Here is a 26718-nt window from a genome sequence, read left to right as displayed (position 1 = left end):
AAAAAGTAGCACTTGAGACCGCGATCAAATGCAAACCATTACTTGGTCAGCGGTAAACTTCAAAAAATAATTCGACCTCGATAAGTTTTAAATCTGAGCCAACGATATGTTCATGTGATACTGGTCAGCAGATACCTTGTTTTGACAGCTGTCAGTTGACCATAAAGTTCTTGGATGTCCAATATCAAAGATGAAAGCTGGCGTTAACCTAACCTTAACCTATTTCTGGAGTATGGTAGCCATGTTAGGGAGATGTACGTACATCGTTCGTCGCTAGACGCTAGGCGCACGCGCCTGTGATCCATGCCGCTAGCCATGATGACCATGATAAACCAAAAGCATGGTTCTGTTAATTTTCTATGTGTATGGGGCCCTGCTGCCCCTCAGGCTGCTGGGAGCTCTGCTATGACGCATTTCCTTGAAATTAGACTACTTAGCAGCAACAATGATCATAACATACTTTTGCATTGTCTGTCTTGGAAAATCCTCTTGCTGTGTACTGGGAAAAGACAAACTTTTCCAAGGATTTCAGTGATATCCTGATGTTCGAGAGATGTTCACCAAAAACGGACAGGATGCCAGGGCCAACACAATCAACATTCTCAAAACAAGCCCAGCTGCCTGATCTGATCATACCAAACAGGTAACGGACCAACATGCCAGTTGTCAATTGTTCTGAACAGTTGAACATCACCAAATGTCGTCCAAGAGTCTGAAAAAACAAACAAACAAACAAACAAACAATCAAACATATTACTTTCATAACCACTTCGATTACAATACCCTTCTCGCCAATACCAAAACGTAATACATCTCCATTAGCACATTTGACTTCTTTTTTGCAATCACCAAGAAGGGCATACAGGTCAGGGTTTTACACCCGGATGCTTATAGCTATCTTAAACTATATCCACCTTTTGACATTGTCCTTCGACATGCTGTTTGAAATGAGCCAATCAAAACCTAAACATGCCGGTGTTTGTTTCATGCAAATGAGCCCACAAGTGCAGTCTTGTTTGTTTAGCACGTCAAAAGATTGATGTCGATAGAAAGCCACTATGCACGTAACACTGAAAGTGGGTGTAAAAAAGCTATCAAGCAACGTGTATGTTGAGGCATAGGCTACAGAGGTTTTGCTTTACTCAAAAGAGCAGGACCGTGGTGAGCCAACATTTTCCTACCTGCCCATCACCACAGCGCTGTATCATCAATAATTATATAAGAACCGTGTTAAAAATTTTCCCCCCCCGGGCAACCCTACAAGCCCAACAAAGACCGAGAGAAACAGTTTAGAGAACCGTTCTTATAAGAACCTTAACACAGACTTGTAAGTTCAGAGATCCCCCCCTCCCCCGAAACAGCTGTGGAGGAACGCACAGCATTTCTCATCGCACCAAGCTTTCATGGATGTTTCATTAACAGAAACACAGTAGGAAACATGTCATCTGTGCCTGTACCTTACGTACACATAAAAGGAACACTGTGCCCTACCTTAGCCAGGTCTTTGATGGTCTCTGTTTTTCCAATACCATCAGGCCCCACAGGAACCCCACACTGGTGAGACCTCAGAGCCATTGTTAGAGTCAGGAAGCACCTCTGCGTTAAAGGTGTCACAACAAGACGTGGTGTGGGGCCAAGGTACTCATAGCCGTATACAAAACTGGTGCCAAGCTGATGTATGCTGCAGAGGCCCATCTCGTACAGGTGCTCAATGGGGATTCTGTATGGGCCAGATGTGGCCTTATCTTCTCCTTGGTAGCTAGAGGTTATAATCTGTTTCATTTCCATGTGGTGTTGGATCTGACTTTTCCACTCAAAACTGTTTACATCTAAGACCCCATTCGTAATGAATTCTGCACAAAATTAAAATAGTAGCATATCAGATTATTTCATTGCCCTATTTTCCAGACTGAGACTACAATTCATGTCAAAAAGAGTGGTTAACAATGGATTTATGCTAATTTAAGGGACTTCGACATTTTGATGTAAACGCTTTTCCCACCACAAATCGTTTGGTTTTTTGGGCTTTTTTCAGACTTTGCTCCAAATCCCTTTATAATCTCTGATCACACTTAGTTCAACTATTCGTGGTTCAAGCTCCATTTTTTTTTTCACCAGTGACCTCAGAGACAGACAATACGGGTAGTAAATCTCTTCAACAGATCGTTTGCTTTAGATCATTTTTTTTTTTGGTCCTTTAGATCTTTTGGATCTTTTAGATCGTTTGTGACCTTTACGATCTCTTGGGGTCTTGTGGATCTTTTTGGATCGTTTGTGACCTTTACCATCTCTTGGGGTCTTGTGGATCTTTTTGGATCGTTTGGGACCTTTACCATCTCTTGGGGTCTTGTGGATCGTTTGGATCTTTTGGATCTTTTGGCTCTTTTGGCTCTTTTGGATCGCTTGGAATCTTTTAGATCGTTTTTGATTGTCTGAATCTTTTAGATCGTTTGGGATCATTTGGATCGTTTGAGATTTTTTGGATTGTTTTGGATTGTTTGCATCTTTTAGATCGTTTAAGATCTTTTCGATCGTTTGTGATCTTTTAAATCGTTTGGATTGAGATCTTTGGATCGTTTGGGATCTTTTAGTTCGTTTGGTTCCTTTTAGATCGTTTGGGATCTTTTGGATCGTTTGGGATCTTTTAGTTTGTTTGGTTTCTTTTAGATTGTTTGGGATTTTTCGATCATTTGGGCTCTTTTGGATCATATGAATCTTTAAATCGTTTGGATCTTTTAGTTAGTTTGGGTTCTTTTAGATCGTTTGGATCTTTTAGATCGTTTGGTTTCTTTTAGTTCGTTTGGTTTCTTTTAGATCGTTTGTAATCTTTTGGATGGTTTGGAATCGTTAAGATCATCTTCAATTTCTTCTTGTGTTGCGATTTACCTGATACTTTTTTACATTGAAAAGGTTGTTTGCGGACCGTTTCAGTTTGCATCAAAATTGATTCGAGAAACAAAACAATATTAAATAATACCTTTCTCATTCAGCCCAGTTTTTTGTTAGTTTTGTTATCAAATTTAAAATTATTTAAATTATAATTATGTTATAAGCAGTACAATGTATGTACCGTCACTTGCATCTAAGCGTGAACACTCGCCGCCGAAACATGATCTAATTGGGTATTAAACGTGGCACGATTCATCATCAAACATTGAAGTTTAGCAGACCGTAACGGCAACTTTAGCACTCAAAATGTTCACCATTAGCATTGAGAACCGACGAAACTTTACACTAGAAGTGATTCAAGTGAACCTGCAAATGCATATCGACACAGATCAGGATCAATGTTTTGTTAGAAGTCTCTATATCCAATCCTTCCGCCATTTCGAAACCAAAATGTGTTAAACTTTTGCCCCGAAAGTTGCCATTACAATCTTCATGTTTCGGCGGCGAGTGTTCATGCTTAGATGCTAGCCACGTTATTAATCATTTAAATTCAGTCCCAACCCGCAACAGTATCCCTTTGATTGATCACCAGGCCAACAAGAGCACATAACAGTAACTCGACACGGCCATGAGCTGCGCTGGAGCCTTTCTGCTCTGCATTCTTTCTGATAGCCAATGAGAGCTCATCCACGTAAGTTGCAAGAGATTTCCTACGCAATAAAAATTGTTCAATTTTAGTATGTTATAAGTTAGTGTAGTTCGTAAAAGTACAACAAGAATGAAAGCAAAATATTTCATCTTCCGGTTCCTTATCCATAGACTTACAGTGCACTTACTTTGCCGTGTACCTACTCAGAGTAGTTCCCACATGACCAGTCATTAAGTGTATAATGTGTAGAGTACAGTACTCTACACATTATACACCGAATGACTGGTCATGAGGAAACAATCCATTTTGTATCCCAGGGCGAAACTGAGGGAAACGTTGACATTCGAGGAAAACAAAATTAACTGTTTTCCTGAGGGACAAGTCATTAACTGTTTTTTTGTTATAAATATAGCACAACAAAGATACAGAAAAATTGCGGTCGGTCAACATTCGTGGGTAACATTGCACTGTTACCCTCTGACATCATAGATTTGCAATTACTGTTGCCCACTCAGAGATTTTTGGCGGGAAACAGTTTTATTGTTTGATGTTATGTGACCTTAAAGATGATTTTCAGTCCGTACTGCGCAGACTCAGGGTTTGTTTTCATTTTTGTTTTGAATTCGTTGAAACGTTACACTTCGGTGATAGCGTACATGATTTTTTTTAGTTCGCCATTACGGATCGTTTCGTTCAAGAATTCAAGATGAGCTAAAACGTCCGTTTGAAATACCGTCGAGTTTCTTTTACTCGTTATTATTGTTTTGCAAGGATATCTGGCGTTAACAATGAAGAAAAAGGCAAGTTTTGTCCCGGAATTTTTATTTTTGCTAGTAAACATTCTTCTGTTTGTGAGACTCACAAACATTGCAGGCGGAGATTGCGCAGTACGGACTGGAAATCATCTTTAAAGTTGCCACGCTGTTGGGAAAACAATTACAGCTATATAATAATGATAATTGTCCTATATTCCGTCCAGCTTTGAAGCTATGTAATACTGACTTCAGGACCGATTTTGTTGCCAAGTCAATTGTTTGTCATTCAAGTTTTCACGCCTACCTTAAATTTGACATTTCTCGCAAACTCCCGCTTTGTAAAGCGTCACTCATGTCCTTGTTCCACACAACAGATTCTGCTGTCACAACACACTGACTAGGAAACTTGAGCATAATGTGATCTGCAGAAAGCTCTCCACCTTGTTGATTCCTCGTATCTGTTGAGATGTTTTCTACTGGATGAGGAACTTGCGGTCCTGCCAAAAAAAAAAAATTAAATAGGGAACATGGGATCATTACTTAGGAAAACAAAATAAAATAGCAAGGTAAGTCTTAAACGAAGCTTCATCTTTCTAATCAGTGTAAGGTGTCATTGTAGTACATCTAAACACCGGCAGTGCTTTACACGAGTGAAGTACATATACACTGTATGCGTACAATTTATTGCTGAGTGTAAACAAAAGAAAAGTTGATAAGAAGCCCTTACGAATTCCTGGTTGTCTAATTGTTATAGCTTGTAGCAAGATACAGGTTTCAACCTAGCTAAAAACTATTTCTTGGATATCTCTGAACCTTTTGTCGATATGTTGTTCCTTGTGTCAAATTTATCAACAACCAAACAGGGCTTGTTTTCCTCATCACAATTTAAAGACAATGACAAATGCACAAAGGAGCCCAAGTTTATTTAGGCCTTTCTGATATCAATTTAGTTAGCCTAGATTGAATAATTTCACATTCTGACACGTTATTCGATGACAGCCATCATTTGCTATAACACAATGCAAATCATACAGACCACTCAGGGGTTTTCAAATGTTTTTTAAATAGGTGTCAGCAACTGAAAGAGTAGGTGGCTGTGACAATACCGATGTTGTTTGCCGCAAGGTGATTGTTATGAGCCTATAATCAAGTAGCCCGCGTAACTCTGGCAGTTGTTGGTTTGTTTCGAAAACCCAAAGCACTACAATTTAGGCCTACACAAGATGAGAACAAGTAAAAAAGTATAATAAAGTTCCCACTAAATGAGTTGAAAGTGCCTTTAAAATAGTTAAAAGTTCCAAACGTTTCGGGCTTAGCCCTTCAGCAGTGTAAAGTCAGGATTTCAGTTAAAAATGCTGGCTTGTGCCATGAAAACAAATTTGAGTTCAAAGGCGTGCGCACGATAAGAGCGCACGACAACCTAAAGATATCGAAAATCTGAATTCAGACCATGCGGCTGACTAGTGCCCAGCTTGAAAATAAGGCGCATTTCCTGGCGTTTGCGTAGTTTATTTCCGCCACAGAGCATGACCCCTCGGACTTGGTGCAAGCCAGCATTTTTAACTGAAATCCTGACTTTCCACTGATGAAGGGCTAAGCCCGAAACGTTTGGAACTTTGAACTATTTTAAAGGCACTTTCAACTCATTTAGTGAAAACTTTATTATACTTTTGTACTTTTGCAAGTGCCATGCAGCACAAGGAAATTTATTTTTTCCATTTATCATTGATTGTGAACAAGTATACCTAACAAAAAATACGCTCTTACCAAGAGTGGCCATAAGTTCCAGAAGTTTACTAGGGTTCTCTTTCCCCTGAAGCCTTCTTTCCACGCATTCAGCAAGACATTGCACCAATGTATTTCTCATATTCTCTTCTAACATACTGAGCCAGTTTTGTGGTCGAGGGGAAGCAGGGATCACTGATAACAGAGGAACCACTTCTTCTAACAGGCCCTCAATAGCAGTGACTTGTAGAAGATGGGCTGAAAGAAAAAGGGCCTAAATATGGCATTGCTGGTAACAAAGTGCAGAGCTTGAAAACAGTTTCTAAAAAACGTTTCTTTTCTAATTGTTACTATTTTTAGTGTCTACTAAACAATTCTTAATGAAGAGTACACGCCCTAGTTTTCATTGAGGGATAGCCAACTCTGTCGTGCTTCGTTAAATAAACATTTTGGTCAAAGAAACCTTGGTCTCACTGTCTAATTGTTAAGTATAATATTATGGGAAACAAAAATACCATTGAGAGCTGTGTCCAGAGAAGATGTCAACCTCAAATTACCATCCCTTGGTAAGGCAAACTGCAGGTTCTTTATACCGGGAAAACATTTTCTCACAAAGGGCAGCAAGTCTTTTGGGTTGCGAGACCAAGCGAGCAGACTAAGCAGATCATTGTCACTGAGGAAGAAGAGTCGTGGAAATGCAACACGGGCCTTCTCTATGTATTCATCAACCAGTCTGATCAACTCCTCCTGTATGAAACAAACAGTGTGATATTTTAATTGCGGTACATGTGATTACATTGATCACTGCAATATAAAAATCATTGGCAAAATACATGTAAAAAGCTAATTAGTATTGATTGGGTAATGGGCTTTTAAGGTGCTGCTGCACTGGTCAATGATTTGTTTTTTCCTCTGTATCTATGTTGCGCCATTACAAGAAAAAATAGACCTTTTTCGCTTTGGCGTTTTGTTGCCCCATTACAGACCATGTGATGGTACTCTTGAGAATTCTTGCTTTCAAATTTTCAAATAGTCGCTTGTATATGAATAAATAAATTTTATGTGGATAAAAGGAAAATTCTCTAGAGAGCATCACGTGGTCTGTAATGGGAAGACAAACCGCCCAAGCGAAAAAGGTCTATTGAAGGAACTGTTGTTAATGACTTGCGTGATTGCTGAGAAAAGTAAAACTCAATTCTACTCCATCCAACGCTTACTGTTATGAGAACGTTGCAAGACATGTTCAGTTCAGGGGTTTTTACTCAAGGGAATCTTTTGTGCAGCTTGTGTTGCAACAAAATTGCGAGGCAAGTTGCAAGAAAAATTACCTTAACAAAGTCAAACACTTTATTATACAGACACCAACGGGATAGAGAAGAGTGTCCGTATTATTGAGGTGTCAGAGTCGTCTAAAAAAAATGTAAACCTTTACTTCTTCACTTAAAAAATAAGCTAGATGCTATAGAAACGTTAGAATGGAGTATAGCGACTAGAAGCAACAGACAAAACAAACATAGCAAAAAGTGGCACCCTCTCGAGCTTGTAAGCATTTGTTTTTTCTGTAAATATAGATGAAGAACATTGATCTCGGAAAAGCTTGGAAATACACTTCTCTTCCCTTGGTGTTTCAACGTTTTTTTTTTTTTCTTTCTGTTTTCGTTTTTTGTATCCATATAAGAGTAACTTAAATGTAAGCATGTAAACGAGTATGAAGTTATATACAGAACTAATGTAAGTAAAGTAAATGTGTGGAATTGTAAGTTAGTGTACGTGGTAGTAACTGTAAGTGTATGTAATTGAATTCAATCCAAAAAAATAAAATTAAAAATGGAGGTGTCAGTGAACTTCCCCAAATACGGAGGTGTCCCAAAGAGGTTCGACTGTAGTAAGAGCGTCTTTTCACTTTCATGTACAAATAACAAAGGGAAGGTTACCTCCTTCCTAATCAGCTCCAACAGCAGTTCCCTGAGGGTGTCCCCCTGCAGTTCCCGCCAGCCTTTTTCTCCTCTTTTCTTTAATGGCAACACTGATAGAACTTTGGGGTCCTTGAGAATCACTTGAACATATTCCTAGAAAGAAAAGAAACAACACTAATTGGGTCATATTTACTGGTAAATAAATTGACACAAAAAAACTTGTCAGAGGTATTTGTGTTCCAAACTTTCTTGAAATGCCCACACCAATCCAGTATTCTGACACAGTAACACCGTAGCTTCTTATAATCATGTACATGTAACATAGCTTTGTTAACTTACTGCACACGTATGGGGGGAAAAAGAAAAAAAAAAAAAATTGGTTACGCATTACTTATTAACGTATGCGCGTATACGAATATGCGTATTTCGCGTATATTTTGGGAGGCTTAGTTCTGGGCGGTTCTGTAAAAATTATTAAGCTTTATTAATACATAGTTCTGATGAAATGGGAAGGATGTTTGTAAATAAATACACAAAACTTGATGGCCTCTTTGTCAAGCTCCTTACCTTAAACCCAGAATAAACATGAAAAAGTACAGTGGTATTAGAACATTGTTGCTCACCTAGATTAAAACAAAAAACAGTTGTCTACCCTGGCTGAATCAGGCTGTATTTGTAGCATACATACTAGCAGATAAACTTACTCTGTATTTTTCATCAACATCGATGAACCTTTGGTTGCTGTCCCTCAAAGACGTCCGTATTTCTGGCTCAGCAAAAACGTTGCTGAGGTAGAGCCACTAAAACATTGAACAACAATCACTACAAATGTTCAATCAACAGCAAAGACATTTCAACATAAAGCTTGTGATATTATCATACAACAGTAGTATTTAACTAGTTTGAGCTTTTCTACAAAACACTGGTTAGCTAAATGTATACATGTATATACTCAGCCAGTACCTCCTCTTCATTAATCGAAAAACAAAAAAAATTTAATCGATTAAAAATTATCAACCGACATTTCATTGTTATTAGCCTTTTGGAATAAATGGGTATCAGTAAACTTCACAGGGTAAACATAATTACTGAGCATGAAGACCCCGAAGTTAATGTTGGTGGCCGATTGTAAAAAAAAAGGGAAATTGTTAAAAAAATACGCTTCTCTTCTTTCTAATAATTTTTTCTGAGGCTGATATTCAAATGCTGGCTTCACACAAAATGCTGAGGAGTTTTCAGGGTCACCAAACACAGATCTACCGCTTGCTCTTCTTTGCTTACTACCTTTTTCTGGCAGTCTGCCCAGACGTCAGTAATATTCTCTACTTCCTGTAAGTTTGTAATCCACGTCTCAACCATTGGCTTCAGATCTGCTACATGTGGTGACGTCAGCATGATGTGCAGCGTGACCAGATTGTCCTAAAAATAAAATTTAGATAGAGCAGTTTTTAATTGAGTGTCACAAAACCAAAACCAAAGTTATCACTCTGGCCAGTTGTAAAGGACACAGACAATCCAGCGAACCAATAAAAACACAAAGGAAATGCAGTACATAAGCCTGTGCAAAGCAAGGGAAAATGAGCACTAGCAAGTCACAATTGGTTTTGGTTTTACTTCAAATTGGTTGAGAAAGGGGCACACGTTTTTTAAACCAATCACTACATGTAGGAATGCAGAACTTAAGCAAATGCGAAAAATGCCTATATCATGTTGGGAGCAGTTACACAAGGTAAACACAGTGTAGTTAACCTTCTTTTTCTTTTACTTCTGACACAAGTACATGTAAATAAACATGACATGTACAGTTGAAACAGCATTGTGGCACTTAATTACCACTGACACTGTATTCCAGCTTAGCCAAGTGTGTAAGTACAATCTTGCTAAGTTATAACCATTTTCTTTCCCTGACTGACATTTTTTTTTTTAAGCCACAGCCCATATAGTAAAACTGTTGCTAAATAAATTTTTTAAAGATACAAGTAAAGGGATTGATAACTTACTAGTGAGAAATCAATCCTGAACATCAAATTCATTTCAGATAAAAAGGATTTTAATAACGTAAATACCACAATAACATACAATGGAATTGTCCCTAAGGAATCTGTCACCATAACTAGGGGGTTTTGTAGTGCAGATTTTTCAGCTGATGTAAATGCAATGATTACACTTTAAAAAATGCACCCACCTCAATTATGCACTTTAATTCACCCACTCCAATGAGAATGAACATGTCAGGGACAGATGCTGGAGTCTTGGGTTTTGCCTTCAGATTTGCCTTCTGCTCAATGATTGTAAGACAAAGGAAAATCATGTGGTACATTGTAACTATGACTTCAGAGAGCTACACCACATAGAGCTACACTGTACGAGTATGGTACAATGAGACCACTTCTTACATGAACACAACTGCAAACCTGAAATAAGATTCAATCTTAACAAAAGCCAGACAGACAGATAGACAGATAGACAGACAGACAGACAGACAGACAATTTTATGTGATTATGAGGCTCCGGGTAGTCCTATCAACAGGAGACCTGAGCAATAATAGGATCTCTTCGTAACTTCTGTTCTAACAGCAGGTAAGTCCTTACAGTGGATCCTTCATATAAGTAAATAATAAAAAGGACCAAGAGAATGGCAAAATATGTTCACTATAACAAGGTTTTGTTATATTGGGGTTCCTTGCCATATATTTTACTGTTATGGGGAAAAAGAAAATCATTCATTTTAAACTGCACCAAGGTCTTCATTATATAGACTGAGGTTTTTCTGTTAAATCAAGGTTCCACTGTACCTCAGCCCCAGCCTGTCTGTTTCTCCCCTTCCCTTTTGCACTCCTCCTCTTCTCGCCACTCAGTCTTGGTCTCATTAGTGGAATGTGCTTAGCAAGCTTGAAGTCCTTTTCCAGCCAAACCCGTGTGAGTTGATTAAGCTGAAGTTCCAAGGCATATTCAGCGGCAGCTCCAGCACAGATTGATGTTATCAGATCCTTGTACCGACCAAGATTGAAAGAGAGAAGGTCTGCCACTGTGAATTCCCAGGAAGGGTCATAGTCTTGGCCCATTCCTATAAACAAAGCCCTCCAGTGCCGTGGCTGTGAAAAGATAATTTGTTCAGAAAAGGAATGGGTTAAGTTCTGGTAGCTGAAGAAGTGAAAGTTGGAATTTTTAACAAGTTTGCAAGTCTAGTATATTCTACTAATTACTGTACAAAGTGGCCTGAAGCATAGTACATGTATTGTGTGGTTCAGGAAAAATGTCCATACTTTCCCGACAAAAAAGACTGGAAATTCCTGGGGGGTGGGAGGGGTCTCCAAGGCCAAAAACTTTAAGGAAATGTATCAAGCTTAAAGGGACCATGTCACAGATTTTAGCCAAACTTAGGCATAGGAAATGACCATCAGATTTGTTTAAATGTATAAAATAACCTCTTAAACAGTGAAGGAATATTTAAATAACACAGTACACCAAATACAAAAGAAGGTACGGATGGCCAAAAGTGTCGAAGATTGAAACGGATTGCGATGTGGGTTTTTGAAATATGGTCCGGCGGAACAGTTTTCAAAGTTAATCTTGTCTGCTTGTAGCTTTAATTTATGAAGCCCGGGAGACACATTTAGCTGCAAGGAAGCTATGGTTTTGTCATTTAGTATCAAAGAATTAATGTCTTTGCAAACATTTAGTTTCATAGCGAATATTTGGCAAAATTTAATAACATAAGATTAACTTAGCCGTGACATAGTCCCTTTAATTGGAATTTCCAGAGGGGTGTGGGTCTTAGGAAAAATTCCTTCCGTGGAGCAGGTATTATCTACCGGTTTATCTACCGGCTTGACAAACACTTCATGGACCACTACACATTGCAGCTGCAAATTACTGTACCAGGCAGCATGTTCATAAAATTAAGTCTACCAAAGACATACATTGAATTTACCTTAAGGGCGTCACTGGAGAGTTGGAGTAAGAATGGTAGGTCTTGAGAAAATTCTTCTAACTGAGATAGCCAAGAATGTAGTACTTCATCATTCTCAGGAAGATGTTGTTTGAGCTTCTTTCCAGCGTTGTTCCATTCTGTAAGTTTATCCATTGCCTTCTTGACATTCATCTGAGCATTAAAAATAATTATGTTAAAAAACATTGCAATCTCTACCAAAAAATGCTGCATTTAGAGTCAAGATTTAGAGAGGAAGCCACATAAGCTCTAGTTGGTTTTCATGCAGGTCCTGTCATCACCCAGGTTAAATTGGGATTTGAAATTCTTGGTTCTTCTGGAGGGAGGAAAACCAGAAAACCCAGAGAAAAACTCTGGAGACAAGGTGAGAACCGACAACAAACTCAACCCACATAATGGCACCAGGCCGGAATCAAAACCGGGCAACTTTGGTGGGAGGCGAGCACTCTCAGCACTGCACCATCCATGCTCCTCTCAACATTAAGTACTTCAAGAGTAAAAAAGAGCTGACCTATCACCAAGAAACTTCGGATCAATAGTCGTTTCTGGGAAACTGCCCACCTACCCCTCCCCAAACCTAACATTTTGCCCAAAGAAAGAAGTCAGTGTTAATGTTAGGTTAGGGGAGGGGTAGGTTGGCAGTTTCCCAGAAACGACCATTGATCCGAAACTTCACAAACTTCAGCAATCATTGTTGATTTTATCCTTTTGTCATGGAGACCTAGGCCTTTTTATTAAACGAGGGATAGCTATTTGATCTCAGAGAGACCAAACTTACCTTAAAACCATTTCCAAGTTACAACATATCCTAATAAAATTATAGGCATTTACCAGTATGTCTGTCTCTTCGGCAAGCACTTTTTGTTGTAGCAGTTAAGTTTATTTATAATTATAACAGAAAATGTCAGTAAATCCTGCTAAGTAAGAGCTACATTTGTAACAATGACTAGCTAATGTAGTTTGCCCTTAAAGTAAAAATGGTGCAAAGTTATAAAAGCAAGCATGGCAATTAATTGTCTTAATCCATTACCAAATTCTTCCAAATACTGTACATTCTACCCTGGTTTGTTTGTGATTTACTTCCACTCCACTCCAGTTTGCTTCAGTTAGTTCCAACCTGGTTTCTTGTGGTAAACTTTTATGTCTTTTTTCTAAAAAAAAATAAAAAATAAAAAAAAAACCCCCCCCCCCCCCCCCCTTTAAAAAAAAAAAAAAAAAAAATTAAAAAAAAATCTACCCCAACAAAAAGTTAGTCTCGAGCCCTGTGCCTTAGTATAAGGGCAGCACTATCTTCAAAGTTAATAACCTATATAAAGTTTGACTCGCAGACTCCTGACTCATTGACTAATAAGAACTTTAATACGGTAAACTAACTATCACTGACACAAAGTATAGATCTATAGAAAGGAAAACTATACTCAAAATTACACACCTTTTTAAAGACTGTCTGCAGCCACTCACGAATGGTATGGGATGACACATCACAATACCTCCAGAGCTCTTGTCTCTTGTCGATAGCATGAAGGATTTCAGTGACACGTTGCAAATCATATTCATTCCCCAGTATAACAGCCTGACACTTGCTTAGCTCCGCCAGCTTGGTGCGAGTGCTGACAAACTTCTCCCTAAGCTGTGAGTAAATAAGCAGAAACAGCAGAGTTTTTTATAACACTGGATTATACTGAAAAAATGGTTTGCTATTGTGTAAAGCAACCAGATCAGAAGAAAACATAACCAGGACAGTGTGATACCCCGCAGGGCTATCAGGGTGCATAATCATAAAGCTTTGAAGGAGCCAGTTATCTAGATGGTTATACAGTTGAATCTTGATAACTCAGACCCTCAATAACTCGAACCTCCCACTAACTTGAACCCTTTCTGATTCCCCTCCAAGTCGTTTTCTTACTAATTTTGCCCTCGATAACTTGAACTCCCGATAACTTGAACCTTTTTCGATTTCCCTTGAAGGTTCGAGTTATCGGGATTCAACTGTAGTTTCAAGATAGCCTCTCCTAGGTGTTACAATGTATCTCTGAGTTGCCCAGTCATTTAGTATACACACTGCAGTTTAAGACTGCCTGGAAACTAAAAGTTTTTTTTTTCAACTTGACCCAGTGCCATGGTAAAATTATGTTCTAAGTTGCAGAAAATGTTGTTCAAGGTAACATACCATACAGAAAGCAAAACAGTTATAAATATGAAACAGCTTTCTATATTTATCAAAGAAAAATAGAACTAGCTTGCAAGTTTAAAATTAAAATTAATTTAATTTAAATTTAATTTAAAATTCATTTAAAATAAATGTCAATCTTAAATTTAACTTAAATTTAATTTAAAATTGATATAATTTACATAGGCAAGTAAATAAACAATAATAACGAATGATGTTTTGGAGCCATCATGACTCCATTATAAGTTATCAAAAAAAGGAAAAGAATAAACTTTAAGAAAAAGTATCTTTTCATTTTTTGTTAACTTGATAATGGAGTCATGATGGCTCAGAAACTTCGTTCGTTATTATCGTTTATTTTTACTTGCCTATGTATATCAAAACCTCTGCTCATAATTTAATTTATTTTAGATTTTTAATAATTTAAACTTGAAATTTAATTTGATTTTAAAATTAAAATTAAATTTAATTATTTTAATTAAATTAATTTAATTAAATTAAATTATTTAATTAAATTAAATTTTCAAATTAAAATTAAATTAATTTAATTTAATTTTAAATTTAAAAAGTTTATTTAAAAATTAATTACATTCAAAGTTCAAAATTAATTAATATTATTTAATTTAATTTTAAATTAAATTTTAATTTAAAAATTACATTTTTCTGACAGTTTATTCTTTTTATTTTTGAACTTGAAAATGGTGTCTTGACGACACGGAAACGTCGTTCGTTATAATTGTTTATTTTTGCTTGCCTAATTTAAAATTAAAATTAAATTAATTTTAAGAAAATAATTAAAAATTGATTTTAGGGGCCAACCATTTGACTCTTGAGGGGGGGGGGGGGTGATTTGAAAAAAAAATTCCTACAAAGTGGGCTTGTCGGAAGAAAAAAATTGCATGCAACACAAATGAAATTGGAAGCAAAAGGTACAAAAAAAATGGAACAGTTTTGCAGAAAAAAAAATTGCCTTATATGCATGCAACAAAGGGAAGTATTGTAAATTCTTACATGGAATCTTAATCAAAATGTTGCTGAATCGTGGAAAAGTGCTTTTCTAGCAAAGTTAAGGCAAATTTAAGATTATGGCACCACAAAACCTATGAACCATGTTACCTATGAAACCACGAAACCTGACACCATGATACCTATTAATCCACGTAACCTATGAAACCATGAAACCAATGAAACCACATAACCTTTAAAACCGGGTAATTTATGAAACAACAAAACCTAAGAAACCTATGAAACCATGAAACTTATGAAACTGGTACAAAACCTGTGAAACCATTAAACCCTGTAAAACCATGAAACCTGTAAAACCACGAAACCTATGAAACCATATGAAACCACAAAACCTACAACACCTGAAACCATGAAACCTTTGAAACCACGAAACCAATGAGACCGATGAAGAATCAATGAATCCGCGTAACCTATGAAACCACCGAACCTATGAAATAACAAAAGCTATGAAACCTTGCAAACTATGAAACCATGAAACCAATAAAACCACAGAAACCTATGAAACCGCGAAACCTATGAAACCGCGAAACCTATGAAGCCACGAAACCTTAGAAACCACAAAACCTTTGAAACCTATGAAACTATGAGACCTGGCTTGTCTTCACTGATAAAACTGTTTAGAGCATTGGCTGGAGAAAATGCATGGCACTGGTGTCACGGTAAGAAATACCTTCTTTATTTAAAGCATCTTTCTTCCCACTGTAAGTGTCTACCAAAATGTAAAAATGCTTGATTTGCTTGAACTTAATTTCGCATTTTGGCAAGACATTATTAATATTGCTGGGTTTAATTTTCACGATTTGACCTAAAAGTATGTTAGTACATTAAAAATGTCAAAAACGTTAAAAATATGTTTCACAGGTCTTTAATTTTGCAATTTTTCGAGAATTTGCAAAAATCGCGAAATTAAAGACCTGCAAAATTAAGTACCAATAAGTTACATGATCTCACCTCTCTCATGGCATGAAGGATGGACGCTGGATTCTCATTTGGATCAAGAAATTTCCCTGATGTAGCTTTCCTGCCAATCTCTTCTGCAGTTTGCTCCAGAGTCTGGTGACAAAAAAACAATTTTAGACAAGAACCCCTTTATACTGCAACGAAAGGCCTTCAGCTGCCTTAATAAGAACAAAACAAAATATTTCATTACAAATGACAGAAAAAAGCATTGATCACATTGACAGCAATATCAGAAGTGCTCTTAAGGTGACTCGATCGAAATAAATGACCTGCTGTATGCGTGTTAAAAATGACTAATAACTTCACCATTTCTGACTCGATTTCCTTCAAACTTTTGCATTTTACTCGAAATTTATCGAAGAATAATACACACGTCAATATCTCGATGTAATTATCGTGAGTTTTGCGCGATGTTAACTTTATTGAACACACCTATTTGGATAAAACTCCTATTTACAGAAAACTGAGCGCTAGGATTTCGTTTAAACTACTGCAATTAGCTCATTATAACATCTTATTATGACTCTCCAAGTTTCCGAGAAATCTTCGGAACAGAAACCTCGATACAATTTGATCATCAAAAAGTTAATCTCGAGCAAACTTCGAGGCTGGGAATGCTCCAGCGCTTCCACATTTCGCCCAAAAGTACCATAACCGAAGACAAAGAAAGTTCAATTCATCAGTTTTGTTAGCTCCAAATCACATTCAGCTATTTGCAGCGATGAAAAAGTTTGAGCAAATACTATAAACTCACCATTTGCGTCAAAATGTAGGGCGGTAGCCAAATTAACGTTTTTCTAAATTACATGAAAACTAACCGTATGAATTCCTTAAAACAACCGGACCATTAAATTGAACATCTTACACAAACTTTGTGCTACTCTACGTTTCTGGAGCTGTCTTCATATGGACGAATTAATTTTTAAAAGTGAAGCACTACTCCAACTTTCTATTGAACACGGCCATGTTGTCGTTTAAATTCTACAGCTGTCGCTATGCAAATTGTTTTAAGCAATTTGTACGGTTAGTTTTTATGTAATTTAGAAAAACGTAAATTTGGCGACCTTCCTACATTTTGACGCAAATGGTGAGTTTATAGTATTTGCTCAAACTTTTTCATCGTTGTAAATAGCTGAATGTGATTTGGAGCTAACAAAACTGATGAATTGAACTTTCTTTGACTTCGGTTATGGTACTTTTGGGCGAAATGTGGAAGCGCTGGAGCGTTCCAAGCCTCGAAGTTTGCTCGAGATTAACTTTTTGATGATCAAATTGTATCAAGGTTTCTGTTCCGACGATTTCTCGGAAACTTGGAGAGTCATAATAAGATGTTATAATGAGCTAATTGCAGTAGTTTAAATGAAATCCTAGCGCTCAGTTTTCTGTAAATAGGAGTTTTATCCAAATAGGTGTGTTCAATAAAGTCAGCATCGCGCAAAACTCACGATAATTACATCGACATATTGACGTGCGTATTATTCTCCGATAAATTTCGAGTAAAATGCGAAAGTTTGAAGGAAATCGAGTCAGAAATGGTGAAGTTATTAGTCATTTTTAACAGGCATACAGCACGTCATTTATTTCGATCGAGTCACCTTAATCTAGACTGTTCACAGTCCCCTATTTTTCTGTGAAGTCGTAGAGATCAATCGTTCATTCCGACTGGATGCCGTCTTGGTTCACACTAAGCCACAGGGTTTTTGCACTTTCCCCAGTGTTCGCTCGCCTTTCGTGAACCAAGATGGCGGCCCATTGGACTGAACGATCGATCTCTATGACTTCATGGAAAAATAGGGGACTGTGAACAGTCTACCTTATTACATGAAATTTTCGCGACACTTAAATTTCGCGAATTTCGCGATTCTAAAAAACTCGCGAAATTAAAGTGACGCGAGCAATAAGTGTCGCGAACATAACATGACTCGAATATTAAGTGACTCGCCTATGTTAGTAATCAATGTAAATGGATGTTGTCGTCAATTGACTCACTTGTAGACATTGTAAGAACTGCTCTGTTGTTGCTATTGCCGAGATCAAGTCCCCCCCCCCCCCCCTGCGTTTTTGTTAATTTTTACGGTATTGTTCCTTCGATGAAGTCGTTTTACATAATTTAAAGGCATGTCAAAATATATTGCCAAGAAAATGTAAATTGTGTCTCAATCAAAAACCCGAAATTACAGTGATTCAAAATACAAAATGTTGGCAAAATCGCGAAATTAAAGTGTCGCGAAATATGTGCACCTCAAAAACGCGAAATTAACGTGTCGCGAAAATTTCATGTAATAAGGTTAAGGTACTCTAAATCAAACAAATACCGGTACTTACACTGATTGTCTCTAGCAGCTTCTCAGAGACTTGTGGTTTGTGAACTTCAACGAAGTCTGATGCTTCCTGAAGACCAAACAAGAAACCTTCCCAAGTTGCCCACACCTGTAAAAAAAAAAATGTATGCAATTATAAATTAATCCCCATACATGCAGGGATGTCGCTAAGGGCCGGGTGCCGGCTAATTTAACCAGCTGAAATTTCACATGAAAACAAAGGCTTGGGTAAACTTTAGAGCTGCCAAGGCCAGATAAGCCAGCTGGGCTTGTTGATGAGCCAGCTTAGTGTTTTCTTAGCTACATCCCTGTACATATATTATGCACCCAGTCAATCGATTCTGCCTTCAGTTGAAGTTGCAAAAGGCACATTATTTGTGGTGGTCCAAAACCCAAACCAAGGCAAAGGGAAGAGGGCATAGGGTTATTCACTTCCAAAAGATGGAAAGGAAACTATACAACTTTGTCAGAGAGAAGTTTAGAAGAAGATGACCTTCTCATCTGTAGTCAAAGACATACCTTACAGATGTATACACGATTTAAGTGGAAAGAAAGGTAAAACTTTGACCCCATTTTGTAACCCAAGATGACAAATTTACACCAGAAAACTCAGACTGTTACTACCGGAACATAATATGTTAATTACTCACCCTTTCTCCGCTGCATTTCTACAGCATAGCTCCTCTATATCAATTCTACTCCCCCTCCCTTCAAACAACTTTATAATTTATTAAATACATGCAACACCACATGCGGTAAAAGTAGACAATAGTTACAGTGAAATATTCCAAAACTCAGAATTATCTACCTTTTCCTCAGTCATTTCCTCTTCAGGAGTGAGTTGTCTATAGCAACTTCGGATCACCTGAAGAAGTAAAATCAATAGTGCATCTATAGTTAAGCCAACAGCTCAATCAGGGTGCAAAGAAAAATTAATATTTTTTCAGCTTTCCCTTTGGACAAAATGGAACTAATTTACATTGTACAATAACCGAGCTATTGTGCGCATTGTGATTAGTTGATGCCTGTCATCCATTAGAGTACAGATGCACAGATGACGTCAATGTGTGGTGTGACTCACGCATGTGATTAGAGTTCATAGTCTAAATCAGTGTTGTCTGCAAAGTTTTTCAACAAAAAATTTTAGCTTAATTATAAATCTACAGTAACAAAGAATCTGCCAAGAATCATTGACCGTTCAGAACATTTAACTGGGCTAAACAAGCTTGAAGTAGTCAGTGAATGATTCAAGAAATTATCGAAATCTGTAAGAGTTTGTCCGATGTTGAACAGTTGGACAATGCCACAGCAAATCCATGATTGGCGGTTGCATGCTTCTCTTGAGACATTAAGTGTAAAGTTAACTGATTTGAACAACTTTCCAAATGGAATAAAGGTTGGGTTTTTTCGATGATGTTTTAATTTTCCATTATTCTGTTTATTAAAATCGGTTTACTAGACAGTGCTTCGTGGTTACGGAAAACTTAAGCATAAAATAAAAACAACTTTTCACCACTGTTTGCATGTGGCTTCTCCTACACTGAAGTGTAATGAAATCTTCTGTTATTGTATAAAACAAATAGATTTCATTTTGCGGTAGGTCTGTTCAGTTATACATCACATAAGACGTCAAAATGTGGTAAAAACATCAGTGATCCACTCCCCTAACGGCTCGTGGGCCACTTTTTTGTTCTTACCACATTTTGACGTCATCTTTGTTCTATAACTGAACAGACACACGGCAAAATGGAATCTATTCGTTAAGTAGATTGTGTGCTACATGTAGCCTAAAGTCCTATCTCTGTCAGTAGGCTTACTTCATCTGCCAACTAAAAAGTCCAAAAATTAAATCCACTAGCCCCACAGGAAAATCCAACAGCCCAGGGATATCAGACAGGACTTTCTTTGCATGCTGGTAAAACTTAAAAGAAGAAACTTGTACAGAGGTAAATTTAACAGAATGCAGAATTTGTATTAAAAACTGGCATTTCATTCCTAGCATGACAAAGCTTCATCTCACCTCATAAAGATTCTTTATGTACTCCACTTTCTCCTTCAAACTCGGCACATGTTCTTTAACAGTTGCCAGCCTTTGCATGAAATCAGCAAAACCCCTGATGTCTGTCTTCTGGTCTTTTAAAAGCTGAAGGACAACAAGGTTAACAAACAAACTGTGTTATATTAATATTGGCCATTCTGAGGTTGCGCAGGAAACTGGGGCAAGTTTTTAATTTTAAGCAATCGATAATCTGACACCACCACATGAAAGAACCCAACGAGACTGATTATTAATTATAAATTTATTTTGACCAAGTTTGATGCTTTTAGGATAAACAGAGACGAAGTTATGGACCTTGAAACATGGTTAATTTTTAATACTATACTATAATGGCCTATACAGAGAGGCTCCGCCCGAAATGGGTACCCTTTTCAGGCCTCTGGTATATAAAAGGGTAGGGATTTCCCAAGTTTAGGTATTCGAAAGGGTATGGAAATTTGTCATTTAGGTTTTTCAACGGGCCTTCATTTAAAATATTTCGAGCAGATGTAATTTATGTCTGTATTATTTCAACGTATTAAAGTGTATATGACATGAAAAATATTTTGTGCTTATTTGAAAGGCCTTTCGAAATACGGAAGAATGGTGTTTTTCTTTTCGAAATATCTTTTTCCGTTTCAGAGATATTGACGTTTTTGTATTATGCAAATTAGATCAATAAAAGGGTTAGGGCTCGGGGCGGAGCCTCCCCCTCCCCCCCCCCCGGGATCCATTGACTTTACCTCTGACAGCTTCTCCACATCTTTGACCTCCTCATCGGAAAGTTTAATGACGTCTGATACAACCATTTGCATCAGCTGCCTGAAGATGTTGTTCAACTGTGGAACAAGCAAAATCTGCAGCTCATGACAATCCACAAAGAATATTCCATTCTCTGTGCAGAAGCTCTTTGTCATGCTTGACACCTGCTCCTTCCAATCCTTGATCTGATTCAGTTGTTGCTGTAAAGAAAAATTATCTTTCTTGTTTGTTAAAGCTGATTTCCAGTCCAATGTGGGAGACGTGGTGGCCTAATGGTTAGCGCGCTCGACTCTAAGTCGAACAGCCCAGGTTCGAGTCCTGGCCGGGGCGCTATGTTGTGTTCTTGGGCAAGACACTTTACTTATGGCGTACGATCCCCGCCATAATTCATTGTTTGGATTTTAACTTCATCATTTAAATTTTCAACTTCAACAATTGAATTTTACACCTCAATTCAAAATTTTACACCCTTCTTTCAGATTTCACATTATTGGAGATGTGTTGCACACTTATCTTTTCGTTTTCTAACTCAACGTTTTGTACTTGACCTAATGCTCGCTGTACATTTTTAACTCACGTAGAAAATTTTCAACTCGACTTTTTAATTTATGTTTACGCTTCAGTGATCATTGGTCAAGGCAATAAGCCTTTGTCGGGGAGGGAGGGGAGGGGGATAGACATCCTCCCCAGGCTCTTTCAGCTAGATTCCTGCCAGGACGGTGATTATAGTAGTGTTCCTTCGTTGGAGTATTAAATTACTTTATAAATTCTGGGGATTGCCTTTCCTGATCAGAATATCAGGTGAGCTATTAGGTTCTTGGTCTTGTCACTTTACATGAAAAAAAAATTTTTTTACCGATTTGCCTCCAAAATTTCATAACTACTACAATCACCTTGATTCACTATATACTTGTAGTAATCTGGACATCCGATAGTTTTTTTTAAACATTTTAAATAATTTCTGACTTTGATGTCCACCATGCTGGTCTTGCAAAGGTACGACAGCAACGTATATAAAATGGCCGCTGCAAACATATTGAACAAACTACAAAAGCCACAAGTCGCTAGTTGGGGAACAAACAAAACAACTGGGGAGCGTAAACGTAGACTAACGATCAACTAGTGAAAACTGTGACAAGACCAAGAACCTAATAGCAGACTTGATATCCTGTTTCCAGACATAGATATCCTCCTTTCCACCGTCCTTTTTGAAATTCCCAACAGCTCACTGATTTTAGGTACAGTAAACCCATTATCTACTAGGAATATCAGTTGATCCTCCGATACATTAAAAGTAGGGCGACCTTTGGGACAGTAAACGGTCTGCTGTTGTAGGAACGCTCGATTTTGTGCACTCGATAATCTGCTATGACGGATCTTTACCAGCCACGTGGAATCAGGCAATTCCCAGAATTTAAAAAGTACGTTGAAATGCTCCCAAGCAACTTCTACCATAATCACCGTCCTGGCAGGAATCTAGCCAAAAGAGCCTGGGGAGGATGTCTCCCCCTCCCCTCCCTCCCCGACAAAGGCTTATTGCCTCGACCAATGATCACTGAAGCGTAAAAAAAATTAAAAAGTCGAGTTGAAAATTTTCTACGTGAGTTAAAAATGAACAACGAGCAAGGTCAAATACAAACGTTGAGTTAGAAAACGGAAAGATAAGTGTACAACACATCTTCGATAATGTGAAATCTGAAAGAAGGGTGTAAAATTTTGAATTGAGATGTAAAATTCAATTGTTGAAGTTGAAAATTTAAATGATGAAGTTAAAATCCAAACAATGAATTTTGGCGGGGATCGTACGCCATATTTACTCTCACAGTGCCTCTCTCCACCCAGGTGTATAAATGGGTACCGGCAAATTTACTGCTGGGGGGTAATCCCTGCGATGGACTGGCATCCCATCCAGGGGGGAGTAGCAATACTCCCAGTCGCTTAATGCTACAGAAACCGGGATAAGCTCCGGCTGTATGGGCCACTTGGCTCAGACACAGACTTTTACTGCGCAGACTCGGGATTTGTTTTTCGTTTTTGTTTTGAATACGTTAAAACGTTACACTTCGGTAATAGCATACCGTAATGATTCGATTTAGCGCCCTCCTTCCAATAAGCGCCCCCTTCGAATAAGCGCCCCCCTTCGAATGTGTTTTTGTCAATAAGCGCCCCTATTCCAATAAGCGCCCCCATTCTAACAAGCGCCCCCTTTCTAATAAGTGCCCCTATTCTAAAAAGCGCCCCTATTGTGGATTACTGCCCCTACTGAAGTCATCGACGTCGATTAGATAAACTCATGAACATTTACCGTACCGTACATGTATATATTTACTGCTAAAATAAACAATTCTTTAAAAAGTAACTAAGCTTACAACAACTTGTTGCTGTTACAGTTTCTGTTATTGATAGTTATTTTAATATTTAGTAAAGTTTTGTTTTAAATATTTTGTTGTTTCTCAAAATATTAAATAAGCGCCCTGTCCCGAATAAGCGCCCTGTCTCGAATAAGCACCCTCCCTTGAGGTGTCAAAAGTAAATAAGCACCCCGGGCGCTAAATCGAATCATTAATGTTACGGTAAAAGAAGAGTTTGAGTCCGCCATTACGGTTCGTTTCGTTCAAGAATTTCCAATAAGCTAAAACGTCGGTTTGAAATAGCTTCCAGGTTCTCCTACTCCTTATTATCGTTTTGCAAGGATATCTGGTGCTAATAATGAAGAAATAGGTAAGTTTGTCACAGAATTTTTAACTTTGCTAGTAAACATTCCTTCGTGTGAGACTCACATAAACATTGCAAGCGGAGATTGTGCAGTACATACCAGTGCTTGACACTAACTTTTTTGGGTACTAGGCAATTGGCTAGTTAGTACAAATAATCACTAGCCTACAAGGACAAGTCACTAGCCCCACCCCCCCCCCCAAAAAAAAAAAAATAATAATAAAATAAAATAAAATATAAAAAAGCCGAGTTTGAATCAGCTAATCTCTTAGCGCTATATCTGTTTGAGTCCACACAAGTACAGATTCTTTCCTTCACTGTGTTGCAGCAATGGCTATCAACTTGGTTGAAAATTTCTTGACCGCTGATCACACTTCTTTTTTTCTCTTTATGCTGTGTGTGGTCCTCTTGTGAACAATGTAACAAAAGCTTGAAATCATGCTCGCATGAAAAAATCCACGATGGCGGACCTATTATGGCTCTCTCCAAGGTCCCTTTTAAGTTGCATGGAAGCGAGGACAGAGGGCCTTTTCCAAGATGGAATCAGGTTTGCAAGTTGATCGTACGATATAAACCTGTACGTTACAAAATGGATCGCAAAGTAGGAGAAAAACTTCGCAAGTTATACAGTTGTAGTTAATTTATTTTTCCTCGAATCTAACTAGTCTAGGGGCTAGTAGGAGCATACTTTTACTAGCCAAGCATGAAGTTTTACTAGTCCTGGGCTAGTGTACTAGCGTTAGTGTCGAGCACTGACGGACTGGAAATCATCTTTAAGGTCATTGCTCCGAAATAAAACTGAACATAGATTTTCAACCAAACTTTGCCAACTGGTTGATTACCTTAAGGCGACTAAAGTTTTGAAATAAACAAGGGGGTCACCATATTCGTTTAGGAACAAGAAGACCTTGTATATGACATAATTCCTTAATAATTTCCTTGCGAGTACTGATAAAGTACACGTTTTCAGTGATAATTTATTTTTCAAACTTAAACATAGAATTAATCTGTTTTCATTTAACAGAAAGAACTTGATAGATCGCTACACCCAAAATATAAGAAAAAAATGATAGGTCATCATACTTGTTTACGAGAAAGCCACTGTGGAGCTACCCTATTATTGAAATTTGTTTTACCTCAATCTTGTGGGCTGGTTGACCTCTCCAGGCATACATTTGACCACTGCCCCATGTTGAGACAAATGCATGGATTTGGGCCACCCAACTGTGGTCTTCACAAAACTGTTCAACTTCTTTTGTGGCTTCTGCAAGCAGATCTTCCTGTCGCTTGATAGCTCCTCTTATCTGCTTACTGAAAGAAACATCAGAACCTTATAAAATAATGTACCATTAATAATGACGCAGAGAAATTACAAGATTCCACTTTATACCATGCCATGGAAAATACAGCCAATCAGAGTACAAGCCGTTGTATATTTGACAGTAAACATTCAACTCAACCTTCCCATTGCGTACTGCACATATTTTCTATGGCGTGGTATAAAATAGTAAGTTATCCAACACTTTCTTGTGGTATATAACATGGAATATATATCCCACTTGTCACTTGTATTTTTTTGTATTTTCTAAAGGCTCATGTGTATAACGAGAAAATACAAGTGAGTCGTGGGATATTCCATGGTATACCACTCGAAAGCATTGCATAACTAGTATGTATTTAATATATAACTGCCTTACAAAACACAATGTATAGTACATGTAAAATGTACATACCCTTCTTCCCCCTATTTTTATTTCAAAATTAAAGATAAACAACCAGTAGACAAAGTTTGACAAAAATCTCAATGCAGGTTCTATATGTACACATGTACTGTATTTCAGAGGAACAACCTAAGATTACATTAAAAAATTGCTATATTAAAGAGGAAGCCATATCAGCTCTAGCTGGTTTTCATGCGGGTCCCTAATCCAGGTTGAATTGGGATTTGGAAATGCTGGTGGTTTTTCGGGAGGGAGGAAAACCAGAGAAGCTGGAGAACCCTCTGAGCAAGTCGAGAATCGAAGGCGAACGCTCTCACCACTGCGCCATCCTTGCTCCCCCTGTTATTAACGCAACTTACTTCTTGTGCATAATCTTTGTCAGTTTCTCCTTGGTCAAGGGACTCCTGTCAATTGCATAATCCTGGAAACGTTGCCCTTCCACCATCAAGCCCCCATCACGCTCTTGTCTAAAACACAACTCCAGAGTAGCCTGTCTTGTCATGTCTCTTGCATTCACTAGTTCAGAATTCAAACCATTCAAGTCTTCGTTAATTTCATCATCTGTCCGTGTACCCGTACTGGGACTCAGACTGGTGTCTGGTTCCTCTGCATGTTGAGACTGCACAAAAATGAGAAGAAAAACAAGAAATGCAAGGTTTATGTCTCAAGGCTAAAAAAATTGAATTCCAGCTTGCCGTTGAAGCAGCTCATAAATTTTTGCATTACCATAAAATTAAGCACTCCTTCTCAAAGAAGTGCTGCTCACAAATAAGCGCCGCACCTTTACCAAAAATAATTTAATAAGCGCTGTGAATGCTAATAAGGGTATTTCCCATGAAGAGACGGTGAAACCGTGTTCCTGTTACCTCTAGTATTTTATTTGAAAATTTATTTTATATTAAATTGTGCATACCCTGTACCTACAGTACCGCTCAGAAATAAGCGTCCCGAAACATACGCGAAAAACGCGTATGCTTTTGCTCATACGCGCGTATGCGTATATGCGTCTGCGTATGTGCGTATACTCTGTATGTACGCGTATGCTCATCAGTATGTATGAGCAAGCTTATTGTTTTTTCTTTTCTTTATAGTTTATTGTTCTTTCAATGGCTTGTTATT

At 37.8% G+C, this 26718-nt stretch overlaps 1 protein-coding gene across 1 annotated transcript in view; it reads right to left on the bottom strand.

Moving 5' to 3' along the window:
• The window catches only part of LOC144660424 (dynein heavy chain domain-containing protein 1-like), an 89640-nt gene that overhangs the window by 58948 nt on the left and 3974 nt on the right, over positions 1–26718 (bottom strand). The window contains exons 2-21 of the mRNA XM_078521039.1: positions 25959–26218; positions 25015–25189; positions 21145–21363; positions 20384–20506; positions 19172–19228; positions 18368–18472; positions 16034–16135; positions 13319–13516; positions 11869–12039; positions 10730–11029; positions 10120–10212; positions 9219–9353; positions 8639–8734; positions 7953–8087; positions 6534–6765; positions 6061–6276; positions 4598–4790; positions 3451–3599; positions 1492–1853; positions 461–712 (exon numbers count right to left, since the gene is read on the bottom strand). Of these exons, the coding sequence (XP_078377165.1) occupies positions 461–712; positions 1492–1853; positions 3451–3599; positions 4598–4790; positions 6061–6276; positions 6534–6765; positions 7953–8087; positions 8639–8734; positions 9219–9353; positions 10120–10212; positions 10730–11029; positions 11869–12039; positions 13319–13516; positions 16034–16135; positions 18368–18472; positions 19172–19228; positions 20384–20506; positions 21145–21363; positions 25015–25189; positions 25959–26218 (3573 nt within the window). The remainder of the gene's footprint in view (positions 1–460; positions 713–1491; positions 1854–3450; positions 3600–4597; positions 4791–6060; positions 6277–6533; positions 6766–7952; positions 8088–8638; positions 8735–9218; positions 9354–10119; positions 10213–10729; positions 11030–11868; positions 12040–13318; positions 13517–16033; positions 16136–18367; positions 18473–19171; positions 19229–20383; positions 20507–21144; positions 21364–25014; positions 25190–25958; positions 26219–26718) is intronic.

Source organism: Oculina patagonica, chromosome 7, assembly GCF_052425735.1.
Source record: "Oculina patagonica isolate OP01 chromosome 7, crgOcupat, whole genome shotgun sequence".
In the NCBI taxonomy this organism is placed as follows: domain Eukaryota; kingdom Metazoa; phylum Cnidaria; class Anthozoa; order Scleractinia; family Oculinidae; genus Oculina; species Oculina patagonica.
The sequence above is the reverse complement of the archived record's forward strand: the minus strand, read 5'-3'. Positions and strand labels throughout refer to the sequence as shown.